This window comes from Macaca thibetana, chromosome 6, assembly GCF_024542745.1.
Source record: "Macaca thibetana thibetana isolate TM-01 chromosome 6, ASM2454274v1, whole genome shotgun sequence".
Taxonomy (NCBI): Eukaryota; Metazoa; Chordata; class Mammalia; order Primates; family Cercopithecidae; genus Macaca; species Macaca thibetana.
In genome coordinates this window covers 10,773,192-10,793,047 of record NC_065583.1, presented here as the reverse complement: position 1 = coordinate 10,793,047, position 19,856 = coordinate 10,773,192, and the positions used below count along the sequence as shown (strand labels likewise).

Below are 19,856 nucleotides of genomic sequence, written 5' to 3'. Positions count from 1 at the left end.
GTTTTTTTATTTAAGCAGCAAGCATACTGAACATTTTGAACTAAGATTTGTGTTTTAGCCTGCATTCCCTGGAAAACAGAGCCTTTGGTGAAGTTCATGGGCTAATATTTTTCTGGAGTTAGGGAGAAGAGTACATTTTTAGAGAAGAAAGAAGAGGAGGAAAGGGAAAGTAAGTGAGACAATAAGAGAAAACAAATACAGTCAATCCTCATTATACCTGGGTTCCATTTTTTGTGAATTTGCCTACTTGATAAAATGTGTTTCTAACCCCAAAATCAGTCCTCATGGTGCTTTTGTGGTCACTTGCAGACATGTGCATAGGGATGAAGAAATTTGAGTTTTGTGTTGCACTTTCCCAATTGAGGTTGAACAGGTGATATTCTGCCTTGTTTCAGCTCTCGTACTGCAAAGAATTGTCCTTTTTATATTCTGTTTAGAACCACATTTGTCGTACTTTTGTGCTTTTTGTTGGTGCTTTCAGTGTTTAAAATGGCCCAGCTGTATTGTTAAAGTGCTGTTTAGTGTTCCTAAATACAAAAAGGCTATCATGTGCCATACATGGGTTAGATTCTCTGTCTGGGCACCAGTGGGAGTACTGTGAATACTGCAGTAGTGTGTAAGTTCAGTGTTAACAAGTCAACAGTATATTTGAAAAAGCCTCTCTAAACAGAAACACACATGAAACAAGATTGTAATCCATTGACCAAAATGTTGTCACCAGAGGCTTGCAGGAACCTAATTCTGTATTTTACCTAGGAGCAATGGTTCATTATTCACTGACTCAGTGTTCACAGTGACTTTATAGAACATAACTACCATGAATAATGAGAACCAACTATGTAAGGTGGTGTATTACTGAGAAAATACAACTGGTTGCTTGCTTTTATAGGAATTTTCCCCAGAGGCCACATGAAACCACTTGTGCCTCAGAACAACTCGTGGTTGGGGGAGTAAGGACAAGCAGTGTATATCCGTTGGCTTGTTTCTGTGTCTCGTTTCTTACTGGTTAATGTCTACTCCTGGGGGATTTAACTTTTCCACACTTCTTAGTTGTGTTTCCTGGCCTCTTTGAGGGGCTGCTGGGGAGACAGAGCTTTAATTGGTCCTGTTGGAGCTATGAACAGGAATGGTGGTTTGTCTAAACCTACTCCAATAATCTGCTAATTCACCAGTAAACAGATTTTAAAATTTAGCTTTACTCCTCTTCTCAAAATTAGAGGATAAGCGTATCAAACATCATTTTAGAAAAAAAACCTCAAAACCTGGTTGTAACAATCTAATTCTTAAATCGAATTCCTTAGCAAGTTCTCCGTAAATCTTAGCAGTACTGAGGATATTTGGTATGCAAAGGGTACTTTTAAATAAGTAGATTTATTTATAAATATAGGAAATAATCACTATAAAAACGCTTGTCAAAATATTTTTTCTTAACATGTTGGCAATACATAGCAAGTTTTTGAAAAAGTTCGTATGCTGTGACTTAGATATTTTGTTTCGAGAAGTCATTGAGGATAAAGGAGGGGAAAGTAATTATGTTTTACTTAGAAATATGAATTTTTATCCAAAATAAGATGATTAAATTTTGACGTAGCCTTAATTTTATGCAACCATTAAAAACGGTGCTTTGGAAAATTAATAATATGGTAAAAGTAATTGGTCAGGATGTATTTAGTGTGATGGAGTGTAGAAAAGAATAAAGGGTTCAGTAAGTGTTTTGAATGCATCAGTGAATCCTAGTATATATGATAAGTACTTCATAATGGTGAACAAAAGATAAACTCTACAGGAAATAAATGGTTTTGAAGCAACTGGATAGGCATCTTTAAAAAATAATGTTAGCTCCCTGTCTTACACTGTATAATCAAGATGAATCCCAATGTATCATAGAGGTAAATGTAGAAAGAAAGAATCACAAAATTCCTCAGATTCAGGTAAGACCTTGCTATTATGCAAAATCCATGAAAGAAAAAATTGATCAAATTTTCTGCATGAGAAAAACAATAACAAACTTCTGCATGGCATTAAACATTATAAAGCAGTGGTCCCAGGGACTGGTTAGTGGAAGACAGTTTTTCCATGGACCAGGGCAGGGGATGGTTTCAGGATGAAACTGTTCCACCTCAGATCACCAGGCATTAGATTATCATAAAGAGCCCACAACCTAGATCCCTCGCATGCACAGTTCACAGTAGGGTTTGCACACCTGTGAGAATCGTGCTGCCACTGATCTGACAGGAGGCAGAGCTCAGGTGATAATGCTTGCTTGCTCATTGTCCACCTCCTGTTGTGCCTCCTGTTTCCTGACAGGCCACGGACTAGTACCGGTCTGCAGCCTGGGGTTGGGGACCTTTGTCATAAAGCCAAGAGACAATTGAAACACAAAGTTGTTTACAGTTCAATTGTAGGCAAAGAGGTCAACCCTCTGATGTGTAAATAATTTGTAAAACTCAGTAATTAAAAGACAACCAAATGGAAAAAAGAATCAGCAAAGTATATGAGCAAACAGGTCACAGAAAATGACATGAAAAAATTTTAACCTCACATGCGTAAGAGGTATACAAATTAAAATACACCGAGATGCCATTTTTCAACTTTCCAGAAATTCTAATTTTCTGTCATCCTGAATTATCTTGTCTGTATGTATATAGATACTCTTATGGAGTGATGGTAAGAGTATAAATTATTTTAATTTTTATGGAGTGCACTTTGGTAATAGCTATCAAAATTATAATAATTTATGCATTTGAGTGAGTAGCTTGACTTTTTGAAATGTATGTTATAGATGGACATGTGTGAAATGACATATGCAAGATTGTAAATTGCAGCATTTTGTAACAGCAAAAAAATTGTAAACAACTTTAGCATCCATCAGTAGGGGAATGTTTGAAAATATTATGGTGTATTTATGTAATGAAATGTTAAGCAGCTTCAGAAGAGTATGAGGAACCTTCTTATGTCTGATGGATAAAGAGCTCTAAGACAGATTGTTAAATGGAAAAAGCTAAGCTTAGAACCATGTGGGTAATACGTTCTATGTGTTCAGAAGGTTTGGGAGGAGAATCTATAGTCATATTTGCATGTACATACATAAAACATTATCTGGAAGGACATATAAACTGTTAATAATGTGTGTGTATATGTTCATGTGTGCATATATGGAAAACTGGATGTGTCAGGGCTGGGCAGAGCTGCCTTTGTGCAAATTAGAAAAGGGTACTGTTTCCTCAACAACCTCTACTTCTGTCTCTTGAAAAATTATTATATTATATTGATTTTGTTAGCACAAGGTACTTGGCAATCATCCACCAGAAAATTTTAATGAAAATAGATAATATTGAAGGATTTCTTTTTTGAGGTTCTGCACGAAGTTTTTCATTATATTGAATTAAGCTTTTTCTGTAGGAAATTTAACATAATCTTCAGTTCATTTATAATTTCCTAATAATAGTTTTGAATAGTAATAAATAGAAAAGTTATGGTTTTCTCTTAATAATAGTTTAACTGGTGTTAGAAATATTTGATTTTCTTAAGATCAACTTGTAGTTTAAGGTAAACTTTTATTATTCATTAAGGGTGGGATATAACTTTTGATAGACGTACCTCTGGATTTTTTTGGAACTTTGAGTCATAACCTCAAAATATTTAATTATTTAGAAATATAAGATTAAGTAAAAAAGTGAAATACAAGACTACATACTTAATATCGTTCTTCTTTTACTGAAAATTTATATCTATGTGTAGGATTTTTTATGTGTATGCCATGCATTTATTTTATCAGTTTTTAGTAAAATAATATCTGTATATACATACAGAGTTTTGCATTTATGTGCATGTGTGTGTATGTCTTAGGGAAAAAAGGCTAGAAGGAATTAGACCAAGTTGTAATATCTCTCAGTAGTAGGATTTCAGATGATTCAAAAAATATTTTCTTTATGTGTTTTTGTATTTTCCCACTTTTTACAGTGATTATGTATTATATTACATTTATGGTAAGTGTTTTAATGTTGTTTCTCTAAGGTTTTGTACTGAAGCTTTTTTCCCCCCTCTTCATGAAGAGTTTTTCAGCTTATATCTTTAATGGATACTGGATTGCCTCGGTGTTCTAATGAGAAAATAGAGCTTGCAATTCTGTGGTTCTTGGATCAGTTTCGTAAAACATATGTTGGTGATCAACTTCAAAGAACCTCAAAGGTAGGTTTTTACTACTAGAGAGTTTAAAACATGTTATTGGAGATGAAGAAAGATGTACATATATAACTGAATGATATATTTGGGAAATTTCTACATAAGATGTGTAATTGATTAATCTATTGATGAATTGGTATTGAAGTGCAATGTAAAATTAAGTTGCTTGTTTTATACCTAATTTACCATTTTCTTTAAAGATTGAGTGACAAGAGAGGTAGTGAATATGTTTTACATGGATAGTCATTAAATAGTTGAGATTATTTTAAACACTAATCAATTTTGCCTTATTGTATTTCAAGACTGAAAGCATAAGATTTGCTGTTTTAGTAGTTCCAGTGTTTTTTTGACACTTATTTATTTATGTGGCTTCCAGTATGTTTCACTAATTTCTTGGCATTTTTACATGATTAAATAACGAGGACTAGGAAAATTAGATGTGTCCTTAAGAGACTGCAAATAACCTTAATGTTAGGAATACTCATAGTATGATAATTGAATGTTCAGCATCAGCAAGTTAAGATGACTTGATCTTAAAGTCTAATGAAAGATTATTAAGGGCATTTATGTGAACCCTAAGCAGATATTTAGTAGAATTAGATACTGACACTGAGTAAAATCTTCTCCATAAGAAGTCCTAAGGATATTCTCATTTCTTTTGAACTTACAGTTTGTTTTAGTGATGTTGTAGGATTTTTTATTTGAAAATTCTAAAATAAACTTTTTATACTCATTTTAGCTGTTTTGTCTTAGGAAATTTAACTTAACCTTCAGTTTACTTAGGATTTTCTGATAATAATTGTGTAGTAGTGTGAAAAAAATATTTTGTTTGATTTTAAGATTATCCTTTAGTTTATTTCAGGTAAAATATTCTTTACTTTTTTAAGGAAATGATGTCACTTGATAATTTCTTTCTCAAATATATTATGATATTGTTATTTAGGATTAATATCAATAAAATTCTCTTAGAATTTAGCTGCCACCGAATGAGACCATTTGGAAGAAAAAGAGTAGCTAGAAATAAATGTTTTAGGTTGTCAGTAAGACAAATTAGAATCAGACAATAATTACATACTGTAAAATTTATATAACAGAGTACCTTTTTTATAGTCCCAGATGTGATACTTGAAGATTGAATATAAATCAAATGATGATAAATTTTCTTGTTTAATATGTCTAGAGAGTATCTTTGCTTTTGCAAAAGGGTTGCCCTCAAAATATTGCTAATACAGTATCCATTTGGTGTTAAGTCTTAAATCAAAACAGTATAATATGGAGTAGAAAAACCTAATTATTGTTTTGAAGGCACCTGGAAGGAAATATGTAAAATGAGACTAGTTGTTTTAGGGCTATGGGATTTTGGATTTTCTTTGAAAACTTTTAATGTAAGATAATTGTGAAAAAAGCAAATTACAGATTACTTTTTCGTTTTTGAAAAAGCTTGCACTTTAGGAAAAAGTAAACACGTCATCAGAATGGTATTGACTCCTTTATTGTAACTTTAACATTGTTGGTGTATCTTACCCTATTAAAAGAAGTTAGTCCTAAGGTGACAAAATTTCTAAGGCATTTCTATTGCATAACCCCAGAGTGAAACTAAATCTTCCTACTTTCTGATTTCTCTGACTTACCTGCTAATCTGTCTTAATAGAAATCATCTTCGGAAGTCCTTAATTATGTGTCCCATCACTGTCCTAGGAACTCTTCATACTAGCTTTATTCCTTACTAGGAACTCTTCATACTAGCTTTATTCCTTACTGTAGGCTTGCAAGGTTGGTGTTAATGTCCTCATTTTACTAATGAAAGAACAGACTCTCTTAAGACATTTCATAAGTACTATAAAGTACTATATATACAGTTTTTTTAGCAACCAACTATGTAAAGAAGAGTGGGTAGAACATATTTCTTGGTGGGTGTATTGTCTGATTCCAAATTGTGGCAAAAAGTGGGAGAGTACTAGGTAATAGCAAATGAATGTTTAACAATTAATGTGTGCTTATTTTGTACCAGGAACTGTGCTAAGCACTTTTAAGCAGTCTCATTTAATTGCATCATATAGAGTATGACTTCAAGGTTCTTCCCAATCTCTCTTCTGCATATGTCGCCAGCTTCATACTTCAGTACACCATACTTGCACTGTATACTTTGTATGTGGTAAACTTATTTCAGGTTCTTCAACAGTCTGTGCTCTCTGTTAATTCCAGGTATTAGAAGAAAATGTTCGGCCGGGCGCGGTGGCTCAAGCCTGTAATCCCAGCACTTTGGGAGGCCGAGACGGGCGGATCACGAGGTCAGGAGATCGAGACCATCCTGGCTAACACAGTGAAACCCCGTCTCTACTAAAAATACAAAAACTTAGCCGGGCGAGGTGGCAGGCGCCTGTAGTCCCAGCTACTCGGGAGGCTGAGGCAGGAGAATGGCGTGAACCCGGGAGGCGGAGCTTGCAGTGAGCTGAGATCCGGCCACTGCACTCCAGCCTGGGTGACAGAGCGAGACTCCGTCTCAAAAAAAAAAAAAAAAAAAAAAAAAAAAAGAAGAAAATGTCCCCCGTGCTTAACTATGCCTAATGTTCCATTTTTGGAACACTGAGCATGCAGGAGTTATTTATATCCTACTGCTCAAGATCATCACCAAGGTCTGATTGCAAAAATTCAAAAAATTCCAACCTCAGGCATAAATGGGTTAAGACACTATTTTTTTTTAATCCAGCTTTCATTTCTCTGCCTTATTCTGCCAACTACTTATTGTCGTCAGAGACCCCATCCTTTGGGATGCCCTTTTTAACTCTCAAGTTGTGAGTGTTCTTTTTGTCTGTGTTCTGTAGCACCCATTTGTTCCCTGTTTTAATATTTATTACACTGCTTTGTAATTACTTGTTAGTGAATAGACTATAATTTTGGTTAGTACTATTTCTGCCTTGTTTATTGTTATCGTCTGAAAGAGCCTGGCATGTATGTATTGTTTGTGTGCTTTCAACTTACTGTTGAATGTGTGTATTTAGTAGAATTCTATAGGAATTTGGCCTAGATCTCATGTATAATACTTTCAGGTAATAAAGGATATATTCTTGAGTTGGAAAATTACGCTGACTTGAGTGAAATTATTCAGCAGTTATAAATAAAGTATGATATTAAGCATCTTGAACATTTTATAAAAGCCTGTATAGACAGCAGAATATAATTTATAGAAATAAGTTATTTAGGAACCAAGGTGGAATTACTAAAATGTCCTAAGTGATGTATGTGGTAGAAGTCCTATGCCTGAGAAAAATGTTGTAAACAGTAGCCATAGGCATTTATTGAGCAATAAGTCTGTGTCACATATTTTGCCCAGGACTTGAAAGGCATTATATAATTTCATTCTCACAAAATGCTATGAAAATAGTGATTTTGTTAACATCCTCCCTTTCTGTAGACATGGAAATTGAGGTTTAGAGTGGTTAACTAATGCGTTTAAGTGGTTCAACCTGAATTTGAACCCTAGGCACCTGACTGCAGAGCCTGAGCTGCTGACCACTTTGGTATATTGCCTCCTTTCTATTGGATCTTTCCACTGGGATGTTGAATGGGCCCTTCAAACTTACTTCCAAAAAAGAACTCACTATCTTTTAAAACTCTCTCTTCCTAGTTCTCCTATATTAAAGAAGAATGACATTGAATTTCCGTTTTGTACCTCTTGTATCCAATCTGTCACCTAATCCTGTGAATTTTATTTTCAGAATATCTCTCAGGTGTACTCCTTTCTTCTGCCCCTTTCTTTTTAGCCTTACTCTCACTGCTTGTCATTTCCCATGGAATTTCAGAAGTATTCTACTTGCCCTCTTTGTTTCCATTTTGCTTCTCCCCACTCTAGTCTATTTTCCATACTGCCACCAGCGTATTTTTTATTAGAAAACCAAAGAGAATAATGTAATGAACACTCATATGCCCATCGTTCAGTTTTGTCAAGTCTTAATGCTTTGCTATATTTGCTTTAGATCTGTATATTTTTGAGTTAAACATTAATAATCCTGTTGCTGCTCCGATTTTATTTCTCTGGCTTCTTGCCCCAAAGTAACCACTGTCCTAAATTTAGTATTATTCTCATCTATGATTTTGTACTTTTTCTACATTTCTGTGTGTTTATAAACAAAACATAGCACTATTAACTTTATGTAAAAGTATTATGCAGTTTGGATCTTTAGGAATTCTTTTTTTTTTTTTTTTTGAGGTGGAGTTTCACTTTTGTTGTCCAGGCTGGACTGCAATGGCGCGATTTTGACTCACTGCAATCGCCGCCTCCCAGGTTCAAGCGATTTTCCTGCCTCAGCCTCCCAAGTAGCTTGGATTACAGGCATGCGCCACCACGCCTGGCTAATTTTATTGTATTTTTAGTAGAGATGAGGTTTCACCATGTTGGCCAAGCTGGTTTCAAACTCCAGACCTCAGGTGATCCACCCACCTTGGCTTCCCTAAGTATTGGGATTACAAGCATGAGCCACCACCGGCCGGAATTCATCTTTTTTGATCACTATTTTTGAGATTTATTCATAATGACACATATAGTTCTAATTATTTTAATTATTGAGTGGTATTCAAGTGGATTACTATGCCATTATACAGTCGTTTTATTGTTGATATGCTAGATCGTTTCCAGATTTTCAGTTTTTCCAAACAATACTGCAGTAAATATTCTCATATCTGCCTCTTCATGCATATGTAAGAGTTTTGTGAAGATAAATAGTAGAATTGCTGGGCTGTAAAATGTACATATCTTAAGCTTTACTAGATATTATTAGGTTGCCTTCCTATGTGTTGTAACAGTTTATTTTCTCTCGCCCAGCACGGTAGGTGTCTGTTTCTATTGTCATTATATGTGCTTTTGTCAGACTTTAAGTTTGCCCAGTCTTTAAGAAAAATTTTTCCTGTGCAATTTTTCTGCTTAAATTTTTTTATTGGTTTCTTGTTACTTATAAAATGAATTCTTGCTCATGATGAAACTTTGCCTACCTTTGAAATCATTTCTTTTCATTTCACTTTATGACATGATTCATATGTGCTGCTGCCTTTTTTCCTTTGGTTTATTCCTGTTCGTTACTCAGTGAGTATTGATAAGTATTGATAACTATGTATTAATGCCAAGGATACCAAAGTGAATAGAATCATCCATCTCCCCTGTAAGTTTTTTGTTAAAGGGACCATGGGAAATAAGGGAAAAATTATAAAATTGATTCATGTGTGCATTCAAACAGCATATGATGAAATGATGACCAGACAGACTACTAAATACATACTGCTGGGATTTTTGGTTATCTGTATGTGAAAATTTGGATTATGACTTCATATCATGCAAAAATCAATTTCTAGTAGAAGACAGACTCTAAATACGAAAAGCAGAATATTATGATTTAGGGATAGGGAAGAATCTTTTAAGACATAAAAAGGCTAAGCTCTAAACTCGAAAGTTGGTAACTTCTAGACCTGTATTAAAAGTGAAAACTGTGAATCGGGAGACACCATAGACAGAGTAATAAAGAAAAACTGTAGGAATACATTCATAATATATGTGACTTATGGAGAATCAACATTCAGTTATGTAATTTCTGTGAATAAATAAGAGAAAAGCTACCTAGTAGTAAAGTGGCCAAAATAAATGAATAAACACTTCACAGAAAAAGAAATCACAATGGTCAGTAAACATTGGCTTAGTCCTCTGGGCTGCTGTTAACAAATACCATAAACAGCAAACATTTGTTTCTCACAGTTTGAGAGTCTGAGAAGTTCAAGATCAAGGCTGGCAGATTTTGTGTCTGGTAGGAGCCCTTTTCCATTTTCATAGTTGGTGCCGTCTCCCCGTGTGTTCACATAGTGGAAAGGGCACACAAACTCTCTCAGACCTCTTATGAGGACACTAGTCTCATCCATGAGAGCTCTGCCCTCATGACCTAATTGTCTCCAAAGGTCCTACCTCTTAATATCATCATGCTGGGAATTAGATTTCAACATATGATTTTGTCAGGGACACAAACATTCAGACCATAGCATTTCACACTTGCCCTACAAAGTGCGTGTCCTTTTCATATGCAAAACGCCATTCCATTCTAGTTTAGTCCCCAAACTATTAGTTTATCCTACAATCAGCTCCAAAGTCTGAAGCCTAGAGTCTCATGTAAATATCATCTAAATGAGATATTGAGACTCCATGATGATTCATTTTGCGCCAAATTACCCCTCTAGCTGCGAGCCTGTTAAATCAGATAACGTTGTATGCTTCCAAAATACAATGGTGGGACAGGCACAGGATAGACCTTGCCATTCCACAAGGGAGACACAGCAATGAAGAAATGACAGGTCTCGAACAGGTTCAAAACTTAAGGCAACATTAAATCTTCAGGTTCCAGAATCTTCTCTGACTTAACATCCTACCTTCTGAACACACTGGGGTAGGAATTAGGCTCCCAAGGCTCTAGGTGGTAGAGTTCTCATATTTTGGAGGGTGCCAGCCGCTCTCCCAGGATGGAATCACATGCCAGTGGCTTTTTTAGTCTAGAGTTCCGGAGATGACTCTGCCTCCATGACTCCACTAGGCATTGCCATAGTGGGGACTTTCTCTGGTGGCCCTGTCCTCACAGCAACCCTCTGCCTGAGTTGTACACCTGAAGCTCCAGGCAGCTCTAATTTTGGAAATGGAGGTGGCCACACCCCCATGGCTTGAGCATTTTGCAAGCTGGAGGGAGGTGGTACTGCATGTGTGCCACCAACATTTACTATCTGTGCCCTCTGAAGGGGTAATCCCTATAGCCCAGGCTGCACGTGGGCCTATGGAACTGCACCGGGGGCAGCCAAGGAGCACTGCATAAGAATGTGTGGAGTGGAGTGTTAAGGCAGGGCCAGGTAGCAAGTGCTAGGGTCCTGTGAGTACCTATGGCCCTTCCTTTGAAGTCATTCTTTCTTCCAGGCACTTGTACTCTGGGCCTGGGAGACAGACTGGGAGATAGCCCCAAAGATCTGTGATACACTTTCAGGGTCATTTTTTCCCTTGTCTTGATGGATAGCACCTGCCAGTCCAGCCACACCTTTTGTGTTCTCTCCTGAACACACTTTCTCATTTTTTACAGTATGGACAGGCTGACAATTTTTCAAACCTTTAAGTTCTTTTTCCTTTTGATTAATAATTTTGTCTTTAAATCATTTTTCTTCTCACATTTTATTATTATAAACATTCAAGGGAAACCAAGTTACCATTTTGCTTAGAAATTTATTCAGCCAGCTGGGCATGGTGGCTCACACCTGTAATCCCAGCACTTTGGGAGGCCGAGGCAGGTGGATCACCTGAGGTCAGGAGTTCGAGACCAGCCTGACCAATGTGGTGAAACCTCGTCTTTACTAAAAATACAAAAATTAGCCAGGCATGGTGGCACGCACCTGTAGTCCCAGCTACTCTGGAGGCTGAGACAGAATTGCATGAACCTGGGAGGCAGAGGTTGCAGTGAACCGAGATCATGCTACTGTACACCAGCCTGGGCGACAGAGTGAGGCTCCAGTCTCAAAAAAAAAGAAAGAAATTTATTCAGCCAAATATTCTGTATCATTCCTTACAAGTTCTTTTTTACAAAACAGTAAGACACAAACAATAATTCAACTAGGTTCTTTGCCACTTTTATAAGGACACTAATCCCCCTTATAATTCTCTTCCAAAGGCCTTCTGTCTTAAAACCATCACATTGGAAATTAGGTTTTAACATATGAATTTCCCACATTTTTTCTGCAGCTCTGTTTGTTTTTTATTCTTTTTCTCTCTGTTCTTTGAATAATACTAGGGTCTTAATATAGATGTAAAAGCTATTAAAAATGAAAAATGGATTCCAACATCTTATAAGTGCTTTCTCTTATGATCGAGAATACGACAAGGATGGCTACTCCCTTCTTTTCTATTAAATAGTGTACTAGGGGTTCTAGCCAGATGAATAGGCCAAAAAAAAAAAAGACATTCAGATTTTTTTAAAAAAGGAATCTAGAATAAAGGGATTACAACTCTAATTGCAGATGACGTGATCTTATGTATAGGAAATCCTAAGGATCCACTGAAAAACTGTTAGAACTAATAACATCGGTAAGTTTGCAGGATATAAGATCAATACAGAAACTCGACTGAATTTCTGTGTACTTGGATAAACAAACCAAAAACAAAATGAACAAAACATTCCATTTATAATAGCACCAGAAAGAATTAAATAGGAATAAACTTAACAAAAGAAGTGTAAAACTTATAATCTGAAAACCATAAAACATTGTTGAAACAAAGGGATTGTAATAACTGGAAAGATAGCTTATAGTCATGGATTACAAGACTTAATATTGTTAAGAGCAGTGCTCTTCAAATTGATCTACAGGTTTAACACAGCCTCTACCAAAATCCTAGCTGTGGTCTTTGCAGGAATTGACAAGTTTATCCTTAAATTCATGTGAAATTAAAAGAACGCTGAATAACCAAAACAATCTTGGCCAAAAATAAAGTTGGAATACTCACACTTTCCAATTTCAAAACTTACTACAAAGCAGCAGTAAGTTATTACTTACAATAAAGTTATTATAGTAAGAATAGTAAGACAGTGTGGTAAGAATATACATATAAATGAATGAAATAGAATGGAGAGTCCAGGTAAAAACCTTCACATTTGTAGTCAGGTGATTTTTGACAAGGGCAACGAGATAACTCAGTAGTGAAAGAATTTTCAACAAATGGTGCTGGTACAACTGGATATTCACATTCAAAAGAATGAAGTTAGTCCCCTCTCTCACACCATACACAAAAGTTAACTCAAAATGAATCAGTTCTAAGGTGAGAAAAATATAAAATGCTTAGAATGTAGAAGTAAGTCTTTATGACTTTGGACAATGGTTTCTTAGCTATGACATCAAAAGCTCAAGCAGCTAAAGAAAAAGATACATTGGACTTCATTTAAAAACTTTTTTACTTTAGAGGACATCATCAAGAAAGTGAAAGTGCAACCTACAAAAATGGGAGAAGATATTTGCATATCATATTTGATAAAGGTCTTGCATCTAGAATCTATAAAGAATTCTTATAACTCTATAATAAAAGGATAAATAACCCAGTTTTTTAAATGGGCAAAAGATCTAAATAGACATTTCTCCAAAGAAAATGTATGAATGGCCAATAAGGACCTGGAAAGATCTTCAGCATCATTATTTATCGTAGAAATTCATGTTAGTGCCGGAATTAGATACCACTTTACACTCACTGGGATGAATATGATAGAAAAAGATAATAACAAATGTGAGCGAGAATGTGGAGAAATAGAAATCTTCATACACCATTGCAAGGATCGTAAAATATTGCAACCAATTTGAAAAACAGTCTGGCAGTTCTTCAAAAGGTTAAACATAGAATTACCATGATTCAGTATTTCTGCTCTTATGTATATATCCAGGAAAATGGAAACTACGTAAACATTTGCACACATGTTCACAGAAGCATTATTCCCAATAGCCACAAAGTGGAAAAAAAATTTGCATGTCTATTAGGTGATGAATGGATAGATAAAATTTGGTATTTCCTTATATGGAATGTTATTCAGCCATAGAAAGGATAGATGCTGCAACATGTCTGATAGTTGAAAACGTGCTAAGTAAAATAAGCCAGCCACAAAAAAACAAATACCACATGATTCCAGTGGTTTGAAATGTCTGGAATAGGCAAATTCATAGAAACAGAAAGTAGATTATTGGGTGCCTAGGGCTGGGGTTATTGGAGATTGGGTAGTCGTGGACAAAAGGTAGTCCAAGCTACTCGGGAGGCTGAGGCAGGAGAATGGCGTGAACCCGGGAGGCGGAGCTTGCAGTGAGCCGAGATTGCGCCACTGCACTCCAGCCTGGGCGACAGAGCGAGACTCCGTCTCAAAAAAAAAAAAAAAAAAAAAATATCTTTGTGGTATTGAAATATTCTGAAATTGATTGTGGTGATGGCTGCACATATCCATAGAAAAAAACACTGAATTGTGCATGTTAAGTGTGTGAATTATATAGTAGGTGAATATGTCAACTTGTTACCAAAAAAGCAGACCAAAAAAGCCACTTTTAAAATGGGCAAAAGATTTAAACAAGCACTGAAAAAAGGTATCTAAATGGCTAATAGGCATATAAAAAAGTGTTCAGTATCATTAGTCATCATCAGAGAAATACTAATTAATACCTAGTGAAATATCACTGCATATCTGACAAAATGGCTAAAAATTTTAAAAACTGATGAAACCAAACCTTGATGATGGAGTGGAACACGTGATACCATTTGTTGCTGGTGGCAGTGTAAATTGATAAAATCATTTTGGGAAACTATTTGGCAATATGTACTAAAGCTGAATATAGTCTGCCTTATGACTCATCAGCTCTACTCTTATTTATCCAGAAGAAATGAATGTATATGTTTACCAAATGCAATGTACAAGAATATTTATAGCAACTTTATTTATAATATCCAAGAACTGGAAACAACTGAAGCATCTGTCAGCAGTCAAATGGATAAATAAATTAATGTAGAGTCATACACTGTAATACTATACAATGATTTAAAAAAAGAAAAACTACATGCAAAAATTTGGATGAATTTATGATGAATTTACAGTAATCACTTCAGCTATGATGAAGAATGAAAAAGATCAAAAGTGGACATATTTTATTATTCCACTTACCAATTTCTATAACAGTCAAAATGAATTTATGGTGATGGAAGTCAGAATGGTGGTTACCTTTTGGTAGGGAGAATATTTTGACTGGGAAAGTGAACCAAGGGAGCCTTCTGGGTACCTTGAAATGTTTTATGTTGATGGGGCTTACATGAGTATAAACATATATAAGACACACTGAGGTCATATTATGATTTATGCACTTCATATTATGCCTCAAGTAATTTTTTTTTTTACAAAAGGTTATTCACAGAAGACTGGTGTGTAATTGTGAAAAAAAGTGGGAACTTGCCCATCAGTAGAAGAATGGATGAATTATGGTATAGTCACAGTGGGATTTTTGTATAACAATGAAAATGAATGATCTAAAACTACATTTGTTTTTGGATAAATCTATAAAACCATCCACAATATGGTATGAAAAAAGTCATACAAGGATACAAATGACACTCTTATGTCAAATATGTTAAGAAAATTATATGCTCATGAATTCTACCTATGGTAAAAATAATATATGCATGGGATTAGTAAACACTAACTTCAGGATAATGGTTATCTCTGGTTGAGAAGAGGAATGGATTAGAGCAAAAGGCATAGTTCAACCATATCTGTAATATTTTCTTAGTCTGCATGGTGGGTGTGCATGGGTGTTTATTATATTTTATGCCTTTCTCTATATTTGAAATATTGAATTTGCAAAAGAAATAATTACAAGAACTCTAGTTAAATATAGCAAATTAAGTTTTTGCATTTACCCTCCTATCCCCTTGAAACTGTATTATAATAAGAGTAGAACAATAAAAGATAATACACTTGCAAGGAAAAAATTAGAGAATTATATGGTCTGGCTGTGTCCCCACCCAAATCTCACCTTGAATTCCCATGTGTTGTGAGAGGGACCTGGTGGGAGGTAATTGAATCGTGGGACAGGTCTTTCTTATGCTGTTCTCATGGTAGTGACTAAATCTCACAAAATCTGATGGTTATTATAAAAGGGAGTTTTCCTGCATAAGCTCTCTTAATTTGCCTGCTGCCATCCACGTAGGATGTAACTTGCTGCTGCTTGCCTTCTGCCATGATTGTGAGGCCTCCCCAGCCATATGGAACTGTAAGTCCAATAAACCTCTTTCTTTTGTAAATTCGTAGTCTCATGTATGTCTTTATCAGCAGCATGAAAACGGACTAATAAAGTAAATTGGTACTGGAGTGGGACATTGCTGAAGAGATACCAGAAAATGTGGAAGCAACTTTGGAACTGGGTGACAGGCAGAGGTCGGAACAGTTTGGAGAGCTCAAAAGAAGACAGGAAAATGCGGGAAAGTTTTGAACTTCCTAAAGACTTGTTGAATGGCTTTGACCAAAATGCTGATAATGATATTGACAGTGAAATTCAGGCTGATGTGATCTCAGATGGAGATGAGGAACTGGAGCAAAGGTGACTCTTGCTATGTTTTAACAAGACTGGCGGAATTTTGACCCTGCCCTAGAGATTTGTGTAAGTTTGAACTTGAGGGCGATAATTTAGGGTATCTGGTGGAAGACATTTCTAAGCAAAGCATTCAAGAGGTGACTTGGGTGCTGTTAAAAGCGTTCAATTTTGAAAGGGAAACAGCATAAAAGTTTGGAGAATTTGTAGCCTGACAATGCAATAGAAAAGAAAATCCCATTTTCTGAGGAAAAATTCAAGCTGGCTGCAGAAATTTGTATGAGTAATGAGAAGCTGAATAATAATCCCCAAGACAATGGGGAAAATGTCCCCAGGGCATGTCAAAGACCTCTGGGGGAACCCCTCCCATCACAGGCTCAGAGGCCTAGGAAGAAAAAATGGTTTCATGAGCTGGGCCCAGGGTCCCCATGCTGTGTGCAGCCTAGGAACTTGGTACCCTGTGTTGCAGCTGCTCCAGCTGTGGCTGAAAGTGGCCAATGTAGAGCTCACGCCATGGCTTCAGAGGGTGCAAACCCTGAGCCTTGGCAGCTTCCATGTGGTGTTGAGCCCGTAAATGCACAGAAGTCAAGAATTAGAGTTTGGAACCTCCACCTAGATTTCAGAGGATTTATAGAAACGCTTGGATGCCCAGACAGAAGTTTGCTACAAGAGCAGGGCCCTCATGGAGAACCTCTGCTAAGGCAGTGTGGAAGGGAAATGTGGGGTTGGAGCCCCCACACACAGTCCCTACTGGGGCATCGCCTAGTGGAGCTGTGAGAAGAGGGCCACTGTTTTCCAGACCCCAGAATGGTAGATCCACTGACAGTTTGTGTTGTTCTCCTGGAAAAGCCGAAAGCCACAGACATTCAACGCCAGCCTGTGAAAGCAGTCGGGGGAATCTGTACCCTGCAAAGCCACAGGAGTGGAGCTACCCAAGACCGTGGGAACCCACCTCATATATCATCGTGACCTGGATGTGAGACATGGAGTTAAAGGAAGTCATTTTGGAACTTTAAGATTTGACTGCCCTGCTGGACTTCAGATTTGCATGGGGCCTGTATCCCCTTTGTTTTGGCTGATGTCTCCCATTTGGAATGGCTATATTTATGCAATGCCTATACCCCCATTGTGTCTAGGAAATAACTTGCTTTTGATTTTACAGGCTCATAGGCAGAAGGGACTTGCTTTGTCTTGGATGAGACTTTGGACTGTGGACTTTTGAGTTAATGCTGAAATGAGTTAAGACCTTGGGGGACTGTTGGGATGGCATGATTGGTTTTGAAATGTGAGGACATGAGATTTGGAAGGGGCCAGGAGTGGAATGATACGATTTGGCTGTGTCCCCACCCAAATCTCATCTTGAATTCCCATGTGTTGTGGGAGGGATCAGTGGGAGGTAATTGAATCATGGGGGCAGGTCTTTCCCTTGCTGTTCTTATGATAGGAAGTCTCATGAGATCTGATGGTTATTATAAAGGGGAGTTTTCCTGCACAAGCTCTCTTTTTTTGCCTGCCGCTATCCATGTAAGACATGACTTGCTGTTCCTTGCCTTGTGCCATGGTTGTGAAGCCTCCCCAGCCATGTGAAACTGTCAGTCCAATAAACCTCTTTCGTAAATTACCCAGTCTCAGGTATGTCTTTATCAGCAGCATGAAAACGGACTAATACAGTATGTTAGGAGACTTGAAACTAGCAACCAGATGTGTAAGTGGTATCTGTCTTAATGTACCTGAGAGATTTTAACCTTAAATTCCTATAGGGAAGAAAACCAGTAGTTAGAGGACTTGCCCTAAGAACCCTGGAAAAGCTCAGAACTTGGAAACTGTAGATACCTTTGAATGCTGCAGTTCAGGGTGTGGCTAAAAATAGGATAACTGATTTAATTAGGATTAATTAAATTCCTAGAACTCTTACCTGCCCCAGCACAACTGGAGATTGTCTCTCTCCCAAATTCTTGCAAGAGACAGGAGGTTTTTTATGGAAGTTTGAACATGAGGTTCAAGGGAATAAGAATAAGACACTGGACTGAAAAATATTCCTAGACACTTTATAACTCTTAGTTGTCATGAACTGTTAGCTAGGGTTAAAACCTTAAAGCAGGAAATTAGTGAAATGCTTTTGTGATGAAGAAGCTTATTCAAGAGAGAGACCTACAGATATAGATATATAGGAGCCTCAATTTAAAATCAGCCTAACTGCTTATGACCCTACAGTGAGGTTTACTGGATGAGAAGCCCTGTTGTGAACAAAAAGCTCCTCTTCTTTTTTGAGTAACTCATTCTGATAATACAATTGACAATGGCTAGCCTCTTGAAGAAAATCTCATATGAAAACCAAAGAGAAAAACAAACAGAAAATAGGAAATTGGAGGAAAACAGAATTAATATTGAAACCATGAAACTAGAATAGGATTTTGTTAAAAGGATGATTCAGAGAAGAGCTGTTTGGAATTAAGACATGATAGAAGAAATTAAAACTTAGTAGGTTTAGAGATAAAGTAGCCAATATCACCTAGAATGCAGAACAGAAAGTTAAAATAAAACTGGACAATAGGAGAGAAAAGAAAATTAAGAGAATCTGGGAGGTCCAACGTTGAATTAATGGGAGTTCCAGTAAGAGAAAAAGAAAGAATACTAGAAATTTTCCTGTAGTGAAAGATAACAGGTTTCATATTGAACAGGACTATGCAGAGGTCCAGCAAAGTGAGTGAAAGAAGATCCATATTAAGGTATAGTATTGGAAATTCACGGCATCAGGATTGGAAAAAGAGGAGATCCTTAAAGCATCCAGAGAGAAGAAGGGTTACATTCAAAGGGCTAAGAATGAAAATTATATTGGTCTTCTCAATAGCAATACTAAAATAGAAGACAGTGAAACATTGTCTTGCCAGTTTTGAGAAAGAAAATGAATTTCAACTTAAAATTGTATATCCAGTAAAACTTAAGTATGAAAATAGAATAAAGACATTTTCACTTAGACAAAGCCTCAAACTTCACTTCTCTTAAATCTTTTACTAGGAAGTTGCTGGAGACTATGTACTACTCAATTAAAAAAGTAAACCCAGAAAAGGGGAAGAGGGGAGACATGGTATCTGAGAATCAGAGGCTCAAACACAGGAGAGAGGCCAAGGGAAACTCTAGGATAACAGTTGTGCCTCAGGCCTTGAGAGCAACGAGTTCAAACTGGAGCAGATGGGAGGTCATAGGTGTTTTGTTTTGTCATTTTTCTTTAAAGAACTGATAGATTACTTGCTGTCTTGGGCCAGGTTGAAAGGAATTGAGTTTTACAGATCTGGAATAGTGTTTGAGGGTCAACTAGTAAGAAATAGAATCACAGAAAACTTAGGTAAATGAAAAGGAAGTCAAACTAAACATTCCTACATAGTACCATGGAACTTAGTTATGAATAATGAATACATTGTCATAATTATGTTAGAGAGTCAAAAGATAATGTGAAAAATTTTGAAATCAGGAAATAGCTCTGTCTGCATGTTTATTTAGAAGAATGAATGAAAATAGTAAAAGAAATAGCTAAAAGAGTTGAAAGTGGGTTGACTGAG

At 36.4% G+C, this 19,856-nt stretch overlaps 1 protein-coding gene across 1 annotated transcript in view; it reads left to right on the top strand.

Moving 5' to 3' along the window:
• Positions 1-19,856, top strand: part of RANBP17 (RAN binding protein 17) — a 431,565-nt gene that overhangs the window by 93,407 nt on the left and 318,302 nt on the right. Inside the window, exon 14 of the mRNA XM_050794341.1 lies at positions 4,056-4,191. Within this exon, the coding sequence (XP_050650298.1) occupies positions 4,056-4,191 (136 nt within the window). The remainder of the gene's footprint in view (positions 1-4,055; positions 4,192-19,856) is intronic.